This window comes from Rhinolophus ferrumequinum, chromosome 21, assembly GCF_004115265.2.
Source record: "Rhinolophus ferrumequinum isolate MPI-CBG mRhiFer1 chromosome 21, mRhiFer1_v1.p, whole genome shotgun sequence".
Lineage (NCBI taxonomy): Eukaryota > Metazoa > Chordata > Mammalia > Chiroptera > Rhinolophidae > Rhinolophus > Rhinolophus ferrumequinum.
This window is the reverse complement of record NC_046304.1, coordinates 10298732-10318633: the sequence shown is the minus strand read 5'-3', so window position 1 is coordinate 10318633 and position 19902 is coordinate 10298732. Positions and strand designations below refer to the sequence as shown.

At 44.7% G+C, this 19902-nt stretch overlaps 1 protein-coding gene across 3 annotated transcripts in view; it reads right to left on the bottom strand.

Moving 5' to 3' along the window:
* The window catches only part of PIK3R6 (phosphoinositide-3-kinase regulatory subunit 6), a 58696-nt gene that overhangs the window by 1656 nt on the left and 37138 nt on the right, over positions 1 to 19902 (bottom strand). For 2 of the 3 annotated variants that reach the window (XM_033089093.1, XM_033089095.1), the window contains 8 exons: positions 18611 to 19034; positions 18234 to 18312; positions 17403 to 17525; positions 14311 to 14421; positions 12584 to 12674; positions 12212 to 12282; positions 11642 to 11732; positions 8865 to 8935 (listed from right to left, as the gene is read on the bottom strand). In XM_033089093.1, the coding sequence (XP_032944984.1) occupies positions 8865 to 8935; positions 11642 to 11732; positions 12212 to 12282; positions 12584 to 12674; positions 14311 to 14421; positions 17403 to 17525; positions 18234 to 18312; positions 18611 to 19034 (1061 nt within the window). Of the gene's footprint in view, positions 1 to 8864; positions 8936 to 8992; positions 9278 to 11641; positions 11733 to 12211; positions 12283 to 12583; positions 12675 to 14310; positions 14422 to 17402; positions 17526 to 18233; positions 18313 to 18610; positions 19035 to 19902 lie in introns of those variants that run through there. The other variant, XM_033089094.1, reaches the window with a different exon arrangement.

Below are 19902 nucleotides of genomic sequence, written 5' to 3'. Positions count from 1 at the left end.
ACCTATCTGCATTACTCAGAGCATGTCGTATTAGTTTGTACCATGGAATTTTCTGGGGGCCAGATGCAGGTGGAAGCAGTCCATCCTCTGCACAGGGAACCTGAAGCAAGGCATTCTAGCCTTCCACACCCCAAAACCCTGTGTGGCTTCTCTAGAAAGTACCTAGAACCGAAGGAAAGCAGCTCCCAGGTAGCTCTCTAACCCCCGACCTGGGGAGCCTGGTCCTGAGGGGCCCTGTCCCACTGGTGGAGAATTGGAGTAGCCTGGGTTCCAGGTAGGGCTTTCAGGGGGCTTTTCCAGATCACTGGCCCAATCCACACGCAAACAGTAGCTTTGGATGATGCACCACCACAGAACACGAGGTGCTAGAACCTTACACTCTGTCTCATCCAAGTGTTCTCAACCCTAGCTGCTCATAAGAATCATCTTTCAAAACACAAAAGTAGAGGATCTGATTTAAGTCGTCTGGAGTCCATCCAGATATGGGCCTTTTAAAATAAGCTCCTTATTGTAGGCAGGGCTGAGAACCACTGAGCTAATCTAACTTTTCACTGTCACAGAGCAGAGGCTCTGGCAGCAGCCTAAACTGGGAGTTAAGCATGTCCTGGCATTTCTGTTGCACTTTTGTGGTGTAGGGGAGGCCAGCCAGAAATCTACGGGCAGAGTGTGCAAGAATCTCCCAGGAGGAGGGTCAAAGCACAGACTACAGCCAGACAGCCCAGGTTCTAATCTGGGCTCTGCCACTTATTAGCTGTGTGACCTTGGACATATTTCTTAATCACTCTGTGCTTTTATTTCTGTCCTATTTAGAAAAATATCTATGGTAATAATAGTAAGTACCTTGCAGGACTATTGTGAAGATTAAAAGAGACGGTATACTCGTATGTTAAGTGCCTGGGACATGGTAAGCACTGTATCAGTGTTGGCTGTTTATTATTATTATTAGTCATAATTTTCCAAGAAGAAGCTAGGCATGAATAGTGGCCTCAGCTGTCAGAGAAGAAGGGAATCCACTGTGGATTCTTTCACTCTTCAGCCTGTCTCCTGGCCCAAACCCCCTCCTACCATCATTCTATAGACTCATGTGAGTCTGGACTGGTGGGTTGTGAGTAAAGACAGAAAGATTTCCCAAAATCTTTCTAAGACAGAGGGTAACATAAAGGGAGAGGGGACTTCTCCTTTCTGTGCAACAGAACCTGTGGCAGCTTTGGAGCTCTCTCAGTCATGGTGGGCAGGTATGGCGGGGTGGGGGGGCAGTGGAACCGAGTGGAAATGGGCCAGACAGGTAGCTGGGGATCACGAGCATTCAGATGTCATCCATGACCTTCCAGAAATACCTGGAAAGACAGCAGAGAGGCTGACGTCCTCGTGAGCTGGGGTCTGGGGGCAAGCCAGGGCATTCAGTTTATGGTACGGGTGGTATTCCATCTGAAATGCCCCAGCCGGTGAGGGAAACTCAAGGTTCCCACAGAGAAGACAGACATCTGGAAGGACTGACTGTCACCCATGGAAGGTGTCACAGTGCTAGGTGTGGGACCCAGCTCCCTGCCTCTCCAGTGTTCTTTACTGCATCAGGCTGCTCTTGGTGTCTCCCGGCAGGACCTGGGCCTGCATGGTCCTGCCCTTAGATAATCAGAGGCAATCTTGGGGCCTCCTCCCACCTGCCTGCCATGTAGGCAGATGCCTTCATTTCCCTTTTGTGGTCTGCACTGCTAGACACATCCGACCTGCCTGGCTTTGGCCTGTGAGGACCGCAGGCGATTTCAGTCTATAAATGCATCCCTGGAAGTCAGTGGCAAGGATCAGATGTAGAATTTGCAAAGGGCCCCAGTCTTAGCTCCTGAGGGGATAAGCAAAATGCTGCTGCTTGTTCTCTGCTGGTGGCTTCCTACTTTCCACACCCAAATTCTACCATTCTTCACTACTTTTCTACAGCAAAATTACAATCCAGCCCTGCTGTTCTCAGAGCCCAGAATACCTTCACTCTGGCTCACCATGAACTTCCGGTCGCTCAGTGTTTATCATCTGACCCATCTGGACAGATCATGCACATGTACCTACCTGTGTTCAAAGAGGAAAGCACAGCTACTGGCATTTGCCCCAGCAAGTCAGTGTAGGAGTAAAAGGGAACTCACCGGGGCAATAAGTTTAGAGTCTCAAAAAGCCCACAACCAGGTTGTTTAAAGAGGTCATTAAAAACTGAAACCATTATAAGGAACTGACTTTGAAAGAGGAACTACGTCAGGGTAAATAGGTCCACCTTGGAGCTTACAGGTTAAATACAGAGCTAGCCTGTGGGAAGGAAGATTTCAGCTCAATGCCGTAGACCTCTCAGCTAATCAGAGCTCTCCTGCGGTGGACAGGCTGCCTCAGAAAAAGTGAGTTTCTGTTCGGGATGAGGTCCTGTGGGGATGGAGGATGGACTAGCCGACCCAGCAAACATCAGGTGTGGGCCAGACACCAGGCTGAGTGCTGGGGAGAATAGGGATTCAGACAGGAGCTCACAGTCCATCAACACCAAAGAGCACGTCATTTACGGTGTTGCACATGGAAGCATTTGTGTCCCCAAGGCTCTCTAGGAGCACAGAGGTGGGGCACCTAGCTTACCAGGGAGTGGAGAGTGGGGTGGGGTGGAGAGCATGGAGGGAAAGGTAAAGAGCATCAGGACGGGCCTCCAGGGGGAGGTGACACCTGAGTTTCATCTTGAAAGAGAAAGAGGTGTTATGAAAGGAAGATGGGGAAGAGGAAGGGAGGAATGAGGTTTCAGGCCGAGCACAACACATGAGCAAAGGTACAGGGGTGTGACTGCGGGAACACTTCCAAATACCACCGTGTAAAGGCCCTGCAGGGGTGGCTGGAGTTGTGGATGGAGAGGAGGAGCCACGCTGTGCAACACTGAAGACTTTTTCTGTCCTTCTGACATGGAGAATGGGAAATGGCAGAGGGGGTTTAAGCGCAGAGTGATGTGTCCAAGTTCTGTTTTAGAAAGATCGCTTGGGCAGAGATGTGGAAGGTGGACCTAAAGAGCATGGGGATGGTATCAGGGAGGGCAGCTGAGAGGCTACTGCATTTGTCCAGGGAAAGGGGATGGATGAAGGTCTAGACTGAGGGTGAACAACTTGTCCTGGTTTGCCTGGGACTGTCCTGGTTTTAGCACTGAACGTCCCATGTCCCAGGAAACGCCTCAGTTCTGGGCAAATTGGGATGGTTGGTTAACCTGGCTGGACCTGGAGAAGGTCGATAGAGAGGAAGGGAGAGGTTTGAAACAGAAAACAAGCAGGACACAGGAAAGGGAGGAAGAGGAGGCATGTGAGATGACTCCTAGGTCTCTGGCAGAGGTGACTGGTTAATTGATGGTACCATTAATTGAGAGATGGGACATAGGGGAGGAGGGGAGGAAAAGAAAACAACCACGAGCACATGGCTCTGACTTGGCCAAACACTCTTCTAAAGAGCTTTACATATTACAACCATTTCATCCCCACCATTAGATAAGGTAGGAACTGTTATTATCTCCATTTTACAGATAATGAGACTGAGGCACAGAGAGCTTGAGTATCTTGCCTAAAGTCACAAAGGTGGTAAATGGCACAGCCAAGATCTAAACCCAGGCAGTCTGGCTCTAGTGAGCTCTTACCCATTAGAAAGCACTGGCTTTGGTTTGGACTGTTGTGGGACATTGAGTTCGTGATAACTTAACTAAATGCAGGAGTCAGAAACTCAGGGGTAAATTCAGAGCAGGAGATATAGATTCAGCATCCTTAACAAATTGGACTAAAACTGTATGAGGGTTTTGACAGCCCAGGGAATGAGAAAAGAAGTGGGCCATGGGTAGAAGTAGAGAACAGAAGCTATTTAAGGAACTGGTTTAGGAAAAAGAGTCCAGGGAAAGAGGCTAAAAAATAACAATCAGACATGCAGAAGAAGAACTATGAGAAAGTGGTATCTCAGAATTCACAGATTTAGGGAGTTTAAAGACTCAGAGAACAGGGCTTCAGTTCTAGTGGTGGAAGTCATTTATATTGATCAGAGGAATTGAAAACTAGGGAAAACTTCCATGACAGTGTTCCAAGCCAGCTTTATTGGAGTATTGACATATAACTATAATTTCAAATATAAATATTTTCAAGTTAATGGTAACCACTGATTAAAAAAATAAAAAAGTACATATAACTTCCAAATCATCAGAGGGGGAATAATAAGTAAACAAACTCTGAGCAGAAAGAAACATAAGAAAAAAGCATTAAAAAAACAAAACAAAACCCTGAAAGTACAACATAAGATGGCAGAGTAAGGTCAAATAGCATATAGTGCTGATGGATTTATTAAAAAACAGACTTTCAGACTGAGTCAAGATAAATCCAATTATATGCTATTTACAAGAAGCATCGCTAAAATAAAATTTAAATGTTTTAAAAATGAAGGGATGAAGATTTCTGATTTCAAAATGTCAGTGTGTATTTTCTCTTTTTCCTGTTATAATTCACCTCAAAACAAGGAGGTGCATCTTTAATGAAACTAGAAGACACTTAAAGCCCTAACGATAATACTTGAGTGCAGAGAAGGAGGTCAAACATAAGGATCAAAACTCTGGAAAAGGCTTCTGAATTGGAAGCCATAGCTTCCACAGATGGTGGGGATGGGATGGAGCCTGAAAACAGGGAATTGTTTGAGAATTCGTATGAGGAACAGTTAGGCGGCTTCAGGTTCCCACTCCCACCCTCAGCAGCCAAGCAATGAACCCTCCGCTGTGCCACAGAGACCAGAGAAACTGGACAAGAGAGACTCTGGACTTGGGGACATCACAATTGGAGGAGGATGGAGTAAGGTGCTCTACTCCATTTAGGTAGATTACATGAAAGGCTGCTCACTGAATGGTGTGAGCCCTAATTCCCTCATCCAGTCCAGCTCCAGAGTACAGACACCAGCAGTCCTATACCCTTCCTGCCCTCATTCTCCAAGGCAGGAGCCTGAAGGACCCTTTTTTTAGGAAAAAGAGACTGTCCTAGCAAAGACACTTGCAGATACTGACATTTGGGTTTCCCCACGGAAAGGAACATGGCCTTCTGAGTGACTGCTCACTGAGAAGCCCACCACTGACTCTGGTTTTTACTGCCCCACTTTTCAATTTGAACACACATCCAAGGATCACCAGATATTTGGAAACAGCCTCTAACTGTTTAAAACAAGAAAAAGGAGAGATACCCAAACAAGCAAACAGAGAATAGGAATTCAGAAGAAACAGACACAATGCAGGGAGCAGAAGAAAATTTCAAATAAATAATAATTATGATTTTTTGAGAGATCAAAGAAGATATTGTACCAATGAAGCAAGAATAGATTGCTACTAAAATGCATAACCAGAAAACAAGAAAGAATTCTTGAAATTTAAACGTTCAAAAAATGAATTTGAAGAAAGCTCCCTAAACTTGAAGAGAAAATCAATGGCAGAGAAAAGACTCGAAAATTAGAGTATCACTCTAGGAGGCCTAACATCTGACTATCTAGTTCAGAAATAGACAGCAATGAAATAAAGGAAGGAAATAATTTTTGAAACTATATTAGAAAATATCTCAGAACCAGAGGATGTAAGTCTCCAGACTGAGAATGTTCTTCACAGATCCAAAATAATGAATGAAAATGATTCCACCATGGCACATGCTGGTGACCCTTCAAAATCCTTTGAAATGAAGTATCTAAAGCTTCTAGAGAGAGAGAGAGAGAGAGAGAGAAAAAGTCTCATACAAAGACTGGGCTTACGAAGGCGTCATATTTCACATCAGCAGGATCAGAAACTAGAAGAAACTTTGGGTTCAAACAGATAGAATTGACAAAATCAAAACCATAGCAGGAATGTTGACAAACCTCTCTCAATTTTGGACGATGAGGTGGACAAAAAACTTTAAAAGTTGTAGATTAGAGTAATAGGATGTGTTTGATTTGATAATGACACTTTGCATTCTGTAGATAGAACACACACATGTACTTTTTAGTTGTCTCAGGATATTAAAAAATTGATCATGTGCCAGGCACTGAAGAAAATGTTAACAAATACTAAGGTCGAAAGTTGTGTTTGGCTGTCCCAGGGGAGTTTGCTAGTATCAGGAATCAAAGAGCTTGGGTTTCAACAGCCATGGGGAAACAGGAGACAAGGCCATGGGCCTCCATGAAGCAGGAGTTTGAAACTGAGGTCCCCATTAAGGATTCTTGAAGGCCATATAGTCTCAGTGAAAGACTAGATTAGGAAAAAGGCACGAGCAGCGATGGGCGATCACAGGGAAGCTTGTCTGCTGTGGCTTGTGCTATGAGTGAGGGCGAAAAGTCTCCCCGGAAAAATTCATAGCCACAAACCTGTCCTTGTGTGGATTTGGGGTACACATTTACATTGTCTGCATGGTCTGGGAATTTATGAGCCAAGAAATTAATTTGAAATATGGTCCTGGACTCTTGGCAAGAACAAATACAGAATTTCTCTAGGAGGACAAGTTTTCCACCCAGGTTTCCCACAGACAAAACTCCAATAAATATGCGCTCACTATTGAGGAAACATACAAGAAATTAAGCTACCATGGGGGTCAGTGGACCCAATAAACAGAAGAATTATACTCCCAATAATTACACATGATGTAATTACAGAAATCTGACTATAAAATAAAAATGTTTAAAATGAGTAAAGAAACATGAGAGGGAATAAAAACCATGAGAAATATTTTAACATCTCTGAAATTAGGAAATATTTTGCAACCAATGTGATAAGAAAGCATTGTTCACAGCGCAGGAAGTATTGTTTCTTTCCTACTGGTATGTAAAATTATGGTATGTCTTTAATTTGATGAAATATGGTGCTTGAAAAAGAATCAGACATATGTAATGTATAATCATACCAGAGGCAGAAATCACCAAAGGAAAACAATCCGTAGCTTTTGCTACCTCTACAAAAAATCATAAACAACATTAAAAGACAAACTGAGGAAAGGATTTCTAAAATATCTGACAAATAAGGGGTTAGTGTTCTCATATTATAAAATAGGGACACCACAGTATTAATATAGGATGAGACTATAAACAGGAAATACACAAATGAAAGAAATACAAATTGAAAAAAGAAATGAAAATTTTGACAATCAAATTTCCAAAGCTGAAAAAAAATTAGTTAATGTGTTAATTGTGCAGTGAAATTAGCATTCAAACACTAGAGTGGGATTTGGTATAGACTTACTGGATGGCAATTTGGCAAAACATACCAAAAATCCTAAAATATGGATGCTGTTTGAGAGTAATATTACTTCTAAGCATTTTTTAAAAAAAGGCATAACAATGATTTTCAGCACATATTTATCTCCAAGTATGTTCCTCACAGCATTGCTTATAATAGTGAAAAATGAGAACTTACTGAAATCTGTTATAAGAAGTCAATTAGATAATTACACAGGCATATGTAGCCATCATGTAATAAATATTTCATAAAATATACCAGTATTTAATGACATATTTAATGACAGATACTGCCAAGCCATATTTATAACGCTTTAGTATATTTTTGAGTAAAAATGTCAAGTTACAGACCAGTACATATGTAGCTATCAATTATGTAAAAATACATAGAAAAAAAGGCGGGATATTTATACTTAAAAACATTCATAGTCATCCTCTCTAGGTGATGGGACTTCTAGTAGAGTTACTTCTTTGTGCCTTTTTTGTATTTCCCAAAATAAATAACTAAACTTTTGTTTATAGGTTAAAACATTATTTTTTAAAATAATTTTTTAAAAAATTAATTTTTTTAAATAATTAAAAGGGAGGCTAAAGAAATATATGGACTGAAAAGTGACCTTTGGTTTTGGTGACCTGGAGGTGACTTTGCCACCATGGGGTGGGCTGTAAGCAGATGGCAGTGGGTAAGACAGTCATTGATAAGGCACTGGAAACTCCTTTAGAGGTATCTTTCAAGAAGCTTGACTGAGAAGGGAAGGAAGTGGTAGCTAGAGTTAGTTGGGTCATGGTAAAGATTTTTCTTTTTAGGATGAAAAAGACTTGAGCGTGTTTATAGGCTAAGATGAAAGAGCAGTAGCAAGGGCGAGGTCAAAGCTGAGAAAAGAGAACTGAAAACAGGTAGAGAAGAGCCTGGAGGAGATGGAAGAGAAAAGGGTTGAGTGATACCAAAGATCTGGTTGAGGTGGGAGGTCATAAGTTTGCTGAGGCCCTAGTCTACATGGATGTCGGGTTTATTCTGGAAACATTCAGCCACCTGAGCATACAGACTGGGGAGGCGGCTTGATCTAAAGTGAGGGTCTGCCTGGTAAGTGGTGTGGGGGCGTTGAGGGTATCTGAGAACACTGTTCAGGTATAATCATGGGATCCAAGGCCCAGCTGAGTAGGGAAGTGAAATCCAAAGGGGCCATCAGACAGGGAAAAACTTGGTGAGTCCTATGTGTGTATCAGTAAGGGAATCCATATCTATAAGTATCAATAAGGGCAAAGCAGAGGGCAAAGAGTAATGATGTTGAAAGAGCTGGTTGGATTTGGGCAAAGGTTGGGTGGTGGTGGTTGTTTAAGGAGTCTGGCTGTTGTGTAGTGCAGGGGGAAGCCAGAATGTGGGTGCATTTTGTAGTTATCTGGGTATGTCTCAGGTCTTCAGGCAGCCAGCAGGTGGAGGGCAAGGCCACAACTCTTATAATGCCTTATTGAGGCCAGCTGATGTTCAGTATTTCAAACCAACTGACTGGAAAGCAGATTCTTTCCAATAGGAAGGCCCACTTCGATAGCAAAGGCTCACAAATCCCTTTCTCTGAACTCCCTCCCCCGGGGCTCCCAGCCACCTCTCTGTTTGAATATCCTCAGTTCCCCTTCTACCCAGTACTTACAGAGAAGGACCTTCCTGCCAAGTTGGATGACTTGACAACCTCCGTCAGGCTGACACGCAGGCACATGTGGTCTGTAAGGGAAGCAACAGTTGCGGGGGCAGTGGGTGGGCCTTGCAACGGGGAAGAATGAAAAGGGGGTAGGAAGCTATGAATGGGCCTTCAGGAAAGTAGGAGAGATTGAGATTCTAGGTCCTAAGAAGACCTCGATGAGCCCCTCTGGACCCCCTCCATTGTAATCCCGCCCCACACCCAGTTTAGTCCCCACTTCCTGATACCACCTTGGTCCTAGCCAAGTTTCAGTTTCTTCCTGATTATCCATTTCCTTTCCTTGGTGAATCCACAAAGCTTCTGAGTCCTCAGGCATAGCAGTCATCACCAACCCAGATCTCTTTCTTCACCTCCTTCTGCACCCCCTTTTTCAACAGAAGAAACTCTGTTGAACTTCCCTGCAGCTACTGGACATGCTAAACACAGAAGGAACAACTAGCCCAGGATGTTGAGTACAATAAAGGAAGGTTCTCAGATGTTTGTGCCTCGGAGGAGGGTCTGGCATCAGTTCTAATAGGGTTTTGTGACGGAAAACTTGGAGGAGGCATCAGTTAGAGTGGGGCTGGGCGGGTGGGAGTCTTGTGAATTAAATAGAAGAAATACAATTTTTAATAATAAGAGTTAACATTACAGTTTACTATATGCACATAAATTAGTATTTTATCTCCATTTTAAAAGTGAACAAAACAGATAAAGAAGTCACAAGTAACTTGCCCCAGGTCACACAGTGGTAAGGGGGAAAGCTGGGCTTTGAAGCCTGCCCTTAAATTTCTAAACTCGGCACTCTTGACCCATTCTCTGATCACCTCTCGGTTAAGAGCTATTGCCAAAGTCACACATCTCCTTTGTGGTGTTCAAGACCTACAAGTAAAGAATGTCTCGCTGTGATAGAGTTTCATACGTCATCCACACATTCAACCCACCTGGAAGCCATTTCACTAGGAAGTGATCCAATCAGTAATTTTTTCTTGAGTTTTTTCTTTGTGCCAGATGCCAAGAAAATTTAGGAACAATGATACTCCTATATGAACCCAAATGCTTTCGGACAGACAGGTGTCATCGTTGGAATGCTAGCAAAACCGGAGAATTTTAGAGACAGAGTGATTACTCGTGGTTGGACGGGAGAAGAGGAAGGATCAGAGATGGCTTCCTTGTAGGCATTCCAGCCTGGCTAATGTGTATTTTCATTCTGTGTTTCTTCTGGAATATTCCAGACTCATTAAAACAAATTTTTGAGTATAAAGTAGCATTTTATTTATTCAGCAAATATATTGTCTACTATGTGCCAGAATATGTGGTAGGCACTAGGGGTAGAGTGGTGAACAAGATACATCTCTACCGGGGTCAAGTTTCTTGTTTGCTCTGAAATGATCTACAAGCATCTGTGGGTCACATCCATTGAGATTAAGTCTGCTCTGTTGAGATTTGGCAATCACAGAGGAGATGGTAGGGCACAGTGGTGAGGAACTTGTGTGAGACATCTGAGACATGACCTTGCGCAAATTATTAGTTTTTTATTTCAATTTCCTCTCCAGTAAAAAGTGGCTAATACTAATAGTATCTATCTCATAGGGTGAATATGCTTAAAAGAGTTAATATGTTTAACATAGAACCTTACCTGGCCTATGATCACTGGGTGCAATGGTTAGTAATCCACGTTACCAACCTTTTCATTATTCCAGGAGACCACGGAGCTAACAAGAACTCATATTTATAAATTATGCATATAACTATCTGCATATAAATAGGTATCTTTTATTACCTTCATTTGAATTTAGATAATTAGGTAACTATCTTATATATATATAGGTATTTACCGTGTTTCCTTGAAAATAAGACCTAGCTGGACCGTCAGCTCTAATGCATCTTTTGGAGCAAAAATTAATATAAGACCCGTTCTTATTTTACTATAATATAACACTGGGTATAATATAATATAATATAATATAATATAATATAATATAATAGATCTGGTCTTATATAAGACCCGGTCTTATATAATATAATATATAAGACCGGGTCTTATATTAATTTTACCCGGCCTTATATAGTATAATATATAAGACCGGGTCTTATATTAATTTTTGCTTTTAATTATATTAATTATTTTATTAATTATATTATACTTATTTATATTATAAATAATTATTTATATGTTAATTATTTATATTACATTATATAAGACCGGGTCTTATATTAATTTTTGCTCCAAAAGACGCATTAGAACTGATGGTTCATCTAGGTCTTATTTTCGGGGAAACAGGGTAGATAATCAGCTAGAATTAGATAATTTGAACTTGTGATGCCTTTTTGTGAACTGGAGAGTACCTGCCCCATAGAACAACATTCAAAATAAAACAACTCCGAACAAAACTCAGCTAGCTCTACAGGCCCAACGCAGAGGCAGGAAGCCAACTGCACCCCCTCCATGTGGCCCCTCCAGCTTCCAGCTGGTGTCTCATCAGGCTGCAGAGGTGCAATCCAGCATGAGTTACTTAATGGTGAGCATCTGAGGGCAGGGAGTGTGCTTCACCCCGGCAGCCCGGCACTCAGGCCGGGGCCCAGCATGAGTACGAACTCGGCCACACTCCATGATCCCAGGGACGGGCTGGGAGGCCTCCTTCCCCCGGCTCACTGCATCTCCTGTCCCTCAACCCTTTCTCCTTCTCTCCCCATCCCCAGATTTCCCTTCCTTGTCCTTTCTCTGCTCTGTTTTCCCAGCTCCTCACCTTCAGTGTCATTGGCTGGAAGGGCCTTCAGGACCAGCCCAGTGGCCCGCAGGGAAACAGTGACCTCTCGGGTACGGTGGCTGAGCAGGGCCTGGGGAGGGGGACGCAGGCACAGATGGGGGTCTTCAGGAAAATCCTGTCCCCACGCATCCTCACGTCAACAGTCTTGCTTCCTGCCCCTGCCCCAAAGGCCTTTTCTGTGTCACTAATGTCCAATAGGGGTTAGGGGATTAGGGTATAGAGCACTCTTAGCCCCAGGGACTGTGTACAGCCTTCTAGACCCAAAGGACTCTGTCTCCAATGCATCTGGTCAGCTAGTGAGAAAGGTATTTTTGAGCAAGGGGATAACCCCCTTGTTCCTTAAATTACATGACCTCCTTGTCTAATGTAAGGCCAGTCGTAATCCTCCCCTCCTGGCAAAACCCCTCGAAGGCTGGGAAACGGGGCAGTGCTGAGAAAAGGGCAGAAAGTTCCTCTGGCTCTGTCTGCTTTTCCCCCACAGCTTCCTAACACCTGCTTCCATCCAGCTGTACCTCCTGACCACCTCCTGACCGTGCCCCCACCACTGACCTTCTGGTAGCAAAGGGAGAGCTCGGCACCTGGGCCCTCTGCCACGCCTCTCTTCCTGGGTGAGGAACAGTCTGAGGGAAGATGAGAACAGGCTGAAGGTGGGAGCCCCATCCCCACCCCAGCTTCCTCAGCTCACTGAGGCTAAGCTGCAGAATTTTCTCAGCATCTCTTCCTCAATGGAAAGACAGCACCTCAGGAGTGCCCGGCTGCCCTTCAGTCTGGATGAGCTTGGAGGGAGCTGAGGGCACCCCAGTGTTCAGGGCAGGTGGAATGGAGGGGATCATTAAGTGAGAGGTGGGAGGACATTCTAGAAATGGGGCTTGGGGAAGCTGAGTCAGGGTGAGCTTTGGAAAGGGGGGAGCACATGCTCACCTTTGGGGAATTTGGAGTCTTGGATCTTCACCTTCAGCTCAGTGAGGAAAATGTCCTCTGCAGGGTCTTGGCTCAGGTCACTGAAGAAGATCTGGAGAGAGGACGTGTGAGAGGGAGAGAGGGGGTGGGAGATGGCTGACTGTCTACCAGAGGCAGCTCCCACCTCTAACCCCCCAGAGCCCGAGGATATGGACAGTGGGGAGTGTTCAGAGGCAGGGAAGGGGTCCTTAGAATATTACAATTAATATTCTAAGTTGCACCCAATGATTACTTGATCTGATCCTGTCTGTATATCTGTTCATATATCTACAGCCATATATTTATAAATAATGGAGGAAACTATTATTAAAACCCAAACTACCTGTAACCACTACTAATGGGGATAGCAGGAGCAGGGGACAAAATTCAGAGAAGGGAAGGTAATAAAACCTCTTGTAGACATGGGTAGGAGAGGATGAAAGGGAGAGGGCCAGAGAGGAGCACTTTGACCATCCTCGTCATGTGCAGGGAAGCTCTGGGCTGCATGAGAGAAGAGCTACTGAGAGCTGATTTGTTCTTGGTGAGACCTGGAGGAAATTTGACAGGAGGAGTTGTTCCTGAGGGGAGAGGGACCGAGAAGAGGAGAGAGGCAAGGTGTGGATGGAGCAAGAGGGAGGGAGGGAGGACGTGGGAACAACAGGAACGAATGACCACAGAATTTTTCAGAACAGGGATGGAGAGAGAAAAGTGGCCGCCAGAAGCTGGGAGCTGGCCGCGCACTCACAGCCAGGCCTTGGTGTTCTCCTGTTGACTGTAAGCTATCACATCCGAACAGAGGCAAAAATGGGAACTCTGTGTAGGCCACATGCCCTACCCTCCTATCCCGGCAAATATAAGTGGCTCCTGCCTCTTAGAGTCAAAGAATGATGGTAAGAACTACGGAGATGCCAGTCATAGAATCACTCCCGCTTCCTGACAGCATCGGATCCAGAGCAGAGTCCTGCTTTTTGGAACCCTCTCCAAAATCTCCCAACAGGAGCCCAAATCCTGTAAGTTCTTTCTAACCGCCTCTTCCTGAGATGCCTTATGGTTCTCCATGGTGTGTGTTCCCCCTCACTGCAGCAGGAAACCCAACTCTGTTCAGCTACAGGTGCTCCTGGGGGCCACGGGCTGAAGGGCAGTGACAGCTACCTCATCTTTAATTTTAAGTCATTTGCATTGCTGAGATGTTTACTCCCTTTACCAGGGAACTTTGAGAGGTTTTTTCCATTTGTTTGTTTTGTGTTGTTTTGGTTTGCATTTTGGAAATCAAGGAAAGGGCCTAAGCCCCTCATTGAGATCAAAATCAGGAAGGCAATAAAGAAAAGATCTACCACAGGATCTTTGGTAGAGTGATAAACAAGAATTCAGTAAGACAGGAAGCTAGAAGCAGAGGCAGCCATGAGAAAGTAGTCTGTGGGCACTCACAGAAATCCAGAGATTAAGAAGATAAAGTTGATAGAGTGATAAACAAGAATTCAGTAAGACAGGAAGCTAGAAGCAGAGGCAGCCATGAGAAAGTAGTCTGTGGGCACTCACAGAAATCCAGAGATTAAGAAGATAAAATTAACAACCAAGAGTGTCTGGGTGAGTTTATGACTTGCATCCTGGTAACCTGTGTTTCCGCGGAGCCAGGGTATTTAGATTGTGGGGTCCTGGGGTCCAGGAGGGTGCCATGGTATCCTTGGAGCCCCAGGTGGACAGCTTACCTTGACTGTGTAGATCTGGAAATAGATGGGTTGGGTGCCCATGCGAACATAGTAGGTGATAACATCTAGGATGAAAGGGTCTACAGTCTGGGATGTATCCAGGGAAGGAGGCTATGAGGGAGACAGAGAATGTCTTCAGCCATCTCCCTCTATGCTACTGTGGGAGGTGCCACTTTCTTAACAGAGAAACTCCAAAGCCCCCACATGCCCTCTGTGACGCACTAACCCAGCTTGTCCTTCAAAACAGTCCAAGCCTTTCCTACTATCCAATTTCCACTCCTAGTCAAAATATACACATCCAAAGCCCCATTTCCCCAGGGACTGATTCATTTCAATTGTACAAGGCATATTGGGACCTCTATGTGTAAGGCACTGTGCTGGGTGCTTGAGGTAGACAAGATGCTTGAGAATATAACTAATGATAAAATAGTCTGGAATGAGTTCTAGGTTTAGATTAGCTACTCACTAGCCAGGTAACCTTGGACGTGAGAGGTTGAACCAGAGGAGCTGATGTCTCTTTTAGCTCTTATGGTATCTGAATATATTAATAAACTAATTAATGTTTATTTGTTATTGGGAAAGAACTAGTGCCATGTCCTACAGGCCTTCCTCAACCCTGTATAGTTATAAAGCATAATCCTGGGGTTTTTTGGTAAATGGAACAGAATGTCTACATAGAATCTGATAGTATCAGAGATGGAAAGAACTCAGAATTTATCTAATCTATCTCGTATCCAATCCTATATCTCTTCTGCTTCTCATATCTTGTCTATTGAAATACTGTTCCCTTAAAAAGGTCACGCTGAGAATCTATGAACTTATTCTAATGATGCTGCCATTGCTCACACTGTTTCCTGTCTCTTCATCTGGAAATTTGTTTTTGGAGCAAGTGTAAGGGCCATACAAATGGTTAATTATAAGTGGAAGGAGAGCAGGGGAAAAACAAAATCCTACATGTGTCCTGGCAGGGAAGAAAGCTACCAACAAAGGCACATAAATGAGACCTGCATCCGATGTTCCGCCTATAATAGCCTCCAAGTTTTGAGGGAAAGGTATTTTAATACCCAGCTAAACAGTCTTCCATGTATATGCAAAGACATTTTTAGACAAGCCATAATTCAGAAAACATGCCTTTCCTCAACATCTTCATTGGAAGAAAATATATACGAAGGCACTCCAATCAATCAGGCAATGTAACAAAATGGAGAGCTCAGTAAAGTGGCAAGTTTAAAAATAAATATGTAAAAATCAATAGGTTCCTTTTATAGTAGCAGTAACTACTACCCAAGTATAATGGGAGAAAGATACCATCCACAACTGCAAGAAAACACTATCAAACATGAGGATGAAATTTAGCAAGAAATTGGTAAGGGCTACATGATGAAAAATGTATAACTATCCAGAGGGATATACAAGAAGACTTTAATAAATGTAGAGTTATTACCATGCTCCCAGAGAGGGTGACTTATTATGCTAAAGATGCTAATTCTCCTTCAAATTTAAATAAAATCCCAAGGGAATTAAAAATAAAATGACAATAAAATTCTAAAACTTATTTGGAAACAAACATAAATAGCATAGTCTGAAAAGTTTTGAAAAAGATGAGCCATGGGGGAGGCTTACCCTGACAGCTATTAAAATATAAAACTGCTAATTTGTACAGAGATGATAGATCAATGAGAAAGAATAGGTATCCAGAAATAAACTGAAGCATATGTAAGAGTTTAGTAAATGACAAAAGTGGCATTTCAGATTGATGGGGTAAGATAGTTTATGCAATAAATAGCTTAGAACAACTGGCTGAACACTTGGAAAAAATGAAATTACATATTTCACCCTAAACATTGAAATTAGTTGCAGATAGGTTGTTTAAATGTACAAATTGAGATATTAAAAGTGTTAAAGTTACAGTGAATATTTATTTAATCTTGGATATAATTTCATCAGTAGAGAAGACTTTTCAAAGCATAAAAACGGTATGTATGACTATGAAAACATTAAAGTTCTGAAGATGAAAAAACACTGCTTACTTAATTGACAGGCAAATAACAAAGCGGAATAAAATGTCGGCAACACGTATGACCTCAAAAAGGATACGATTCCCTTAACATATATGTGTAAAGGCCTTTTTAAATCAGTAAAAGACTAGCTCCCTCCCCCTGGTCAGCAGGGGTTAGGCAGCAGCACTATGGTTTTGCTCTGGAATCAAGGGCCTGATTCCTGGTGGAACTCTGCCATTCATTTTCTTATTTTGGACAAGTTACCTAATCTCTTTGCGCCTCAGCTGTTTGATCTGTAAAATGGGGACATGGTGACAATAGCACCTGCCGACAAGAGTATATACTTGGTAGGAAGGCTGTGTGTAAGTGCTTAGAACAGAGCCTGCCACATGGAAGTGCTCTAGAAGCAAAAGCTATTGGAATTGGTGAAATCACCACAGGAAACCCATAAAAGAAGGAATTTAATTGGCCTACACCCTTATGAAAGAATGTTTTACTTTATCTTTTCCACAATGGTCCTGTCCAAAGTACAGTTGTCCCTTGGTGTCCCAGCAACCCCAACCCCCGTGTATACCAAAATCCTCAGATGCTCAAGTCCCTTACGCAAAATGGTGTAGTATTTGCATATAATCTACGCATGGTCTCCTATAGACTTTAAATCATCTCCGGATTACTTATAATACCTAGTACAATAGAAATGCTACGTGAATAGTTGTTGTACTGTATTATTTAGGGAATGATGACTAGAAAAAAGGTCTGTACATGTTCAGTACAGACACAAGCATCATAGGCCTAACTACATAGTACACATCAGCAACAATATACTTTTTTTTCCTGAATATTTTCCATCCTGGGTTGGTTGAATCCGCAGATGTAGAACCTGTGGATATGGAGGGCTGACTGTAGGTACCTGGTAAGTATTCCAAGTAAATTCCAACCACTAGGTGGTTAAGGCTCCCCTCCTGTATTCCTTTCCTGCCTCCTCCCACCTGGGCTGACCCTCGAGATCAAGGGTCAAGAGTAATATCTGAAATAGCTCCCACCCCCTGCCCTCCCCCCTTCTTCCCCACCTCCTACCCTCGCTGCCCCTACCATCTCTGCCAGCTTGTGGATAGCCGGGCACAGGGTGTTGATGGTGCTCTCATACCACGGGTCTGCACGGCCCAGGAACGCAGCCAGCTCTCCCAGCTCCAAATGCCTGGATGATGTGGGCTTCTGTGGACAAGGGGTTGAAGCCCACCTGTCAGGCCCTCTCTCTGACACTCCTTTCCTGGCTGGAAGGTCCCCAGGCCCCAGTCCTAGGCAAACTGGCTTTGGGAATGCAGTCAAATCATTTAACCTCGTAGAGCCATTTCTGCCCCATGTAAAGGCTGTTCTGTTTTATGCCTCAGATGAAGCTGGACTATTCTTCTCTGAGGCACTTGCCAGGGATGTTGAAAAATGATCATCAGTTTTAAAACGGGAGAGACAAGTGTTGCTTTGCATTTAATGCCCCCAATACGCAGCAGAATGGGCAACAGAAATGAAAAACTGCAAGTGGGACTTCATCTCCCCCAGGAGGTCAGCAGCTTCCACTGCCTGAAATTCCAAGGAAGCAAGCGCATGTGTGCGTGAGCCCCCTGTTTGAAGAGAACCTTGCAATTAATTCCCTTTGCAAAGCAAAACAAGAACCAGCAATGGGCAGGCTGCCACAGGAGAGGACATCTCTCTGGCCACATTTAGTGCATAGGGCCTGTGTCTCTGGCTCCTGGAACACAAGACCTGAAGTCTCGCCCAGCTCCATATCCCAAGGAAGGGTGATCCCAGTTCCCAGAGTCAGGGGAGGCAAGGCTGCAGTGTGTCACTGCCCAGCCCCTAACCCAGAGCCCTGCTCCTGACACCCCCTCCATCCCTTCCCCCCGTGTCCCCCTCCCGTCCAGCTACCTCAGGTGTCAACACAGGAATGTAGTAGAGCTGCAGGCTGAGTCTAGGAGTAAGGCAGAACATCTGCATCTCTCGTTTCCTGGCAAAGGGCAGCAGAGCACAGGGGTGAGGGCAGGGGTTTGGGCTTCAAACAGGCTTGGTTCACATCCTGGCTCTGCTCTTGATTATCTCTTGACTTTGGGCAATTTACCTAATCTCTCTGAGCCTCTGTTTTCTCATCTATGGAATGGGTGCACTGTGTACCATCCTCCCCCATCCTATCCTGGCCTTTGCCCCCTGATCCTCCCTAGCCATTCCTTGCCCCTCCACCAGCCCATGCCAGGTCCACCTGTGCCCCCACTCTCCCCCACCCTCAGCCATTCCTCTCAGGGCCCTACCTGAGAATGTGGTAGGCCCGGGCCAGGCGCCCCAGCATCCTGTCATCCCCTAGCACCAGCACCCGGGCGGTGTGCAGCCGGGAGACCCCGGGGAGCAGTTCCCCATCCCCACTTGGCCTGCCTGTCCTCCGGTGCAGCCCTGGGGGCCCATCCCAGCTGCTGGGCATCAAGATGTCCGGTAGCCACACCCGCTTCTTGATGCCCCCTTTGCGCTGCAGCACAGTGTGCTCCATTTCAGGGCTGCTGGGTGCAGGCAGCTCCTGAGCCCCTGGAGGAAGGTCTCGTTCGATGCCGCTGTCGGTGGACAGCATGGACACCCGGGCCAGCTCCCGGTCTGGCAGGAAGCCCTGCAAATCCAAGGCGTCCAAGTCAGCACTGAGGTGGAGCTGGGATTGTGGCTTCAGGAAGAACACCAATTCCTTCCCTGGAATGTGGAGAACAACGGGGGAGCGTAAGGGTGGAGGATACACGAGGCTGGCAGGGCCTCATCCTGGCAAGGCCTGAGGTTCCATGTTTCTCAAACATTGTTTAGTTGAACAGAAGCCCCACAAGATGCTCCATAAAGAAACTTAGGTTCTGTGGCCACAGAACTGAGAACCCCACACACGTCTGCCACCTCTTGTTGAATTCCATTAGTAAACATCTTAAAGGCTCTGAGAAGAAGTCCTGCAGTAAAGAAATCTGTTGTCACGCAGCAGCCTAACCGTCCGTCCGCTCGTGCCTATCCCTAAAGAAAGAAGAGTCTGTGAGACCGTTCCTTCCAGGGACTTCGCTTCACCTTTGTGCTTACACTTCATGTCTCTCTGTTTGGCCCCCAAAAAATGGTTGGTCAGCCAATGACGGGTAAGATTCCTCACGGGAGGAACAACCCAAGCCAGGCAGAACCGTGTGGGGACCACCAGGAGAACTCACAGGGTCGATAGTGGTGGGTACAGCCCCCACCTTCCCCCGCTAAGGAGAGCTTCTGCCTCTGTGGCTATCCTCCTTCCCACAACCTGCTTGGGAAGTGAGTCAATGGTGTGATAACATCAGTTCTCCTTCCATTCTTAACAATAAGTTTTAGCATAAAGGATTTGTTCCTGGGGAGGCACATATCATAATTGTTAAGACATCATGGGACTTTCTATTCCAGCTGTTTGCAGGCAAGGGTGATTGGTTTGAATCAGTTTTCTGGTATGATGTATGAGACTCACAGACTGTGGAGAAAACAAGGCTACTTGTGTGTTCATCAAAAAAAGCCAGAAGGCGGCCCGATTCGGGGCTCTCAGTCCTTTGAGGCTGGGAGACCCTTG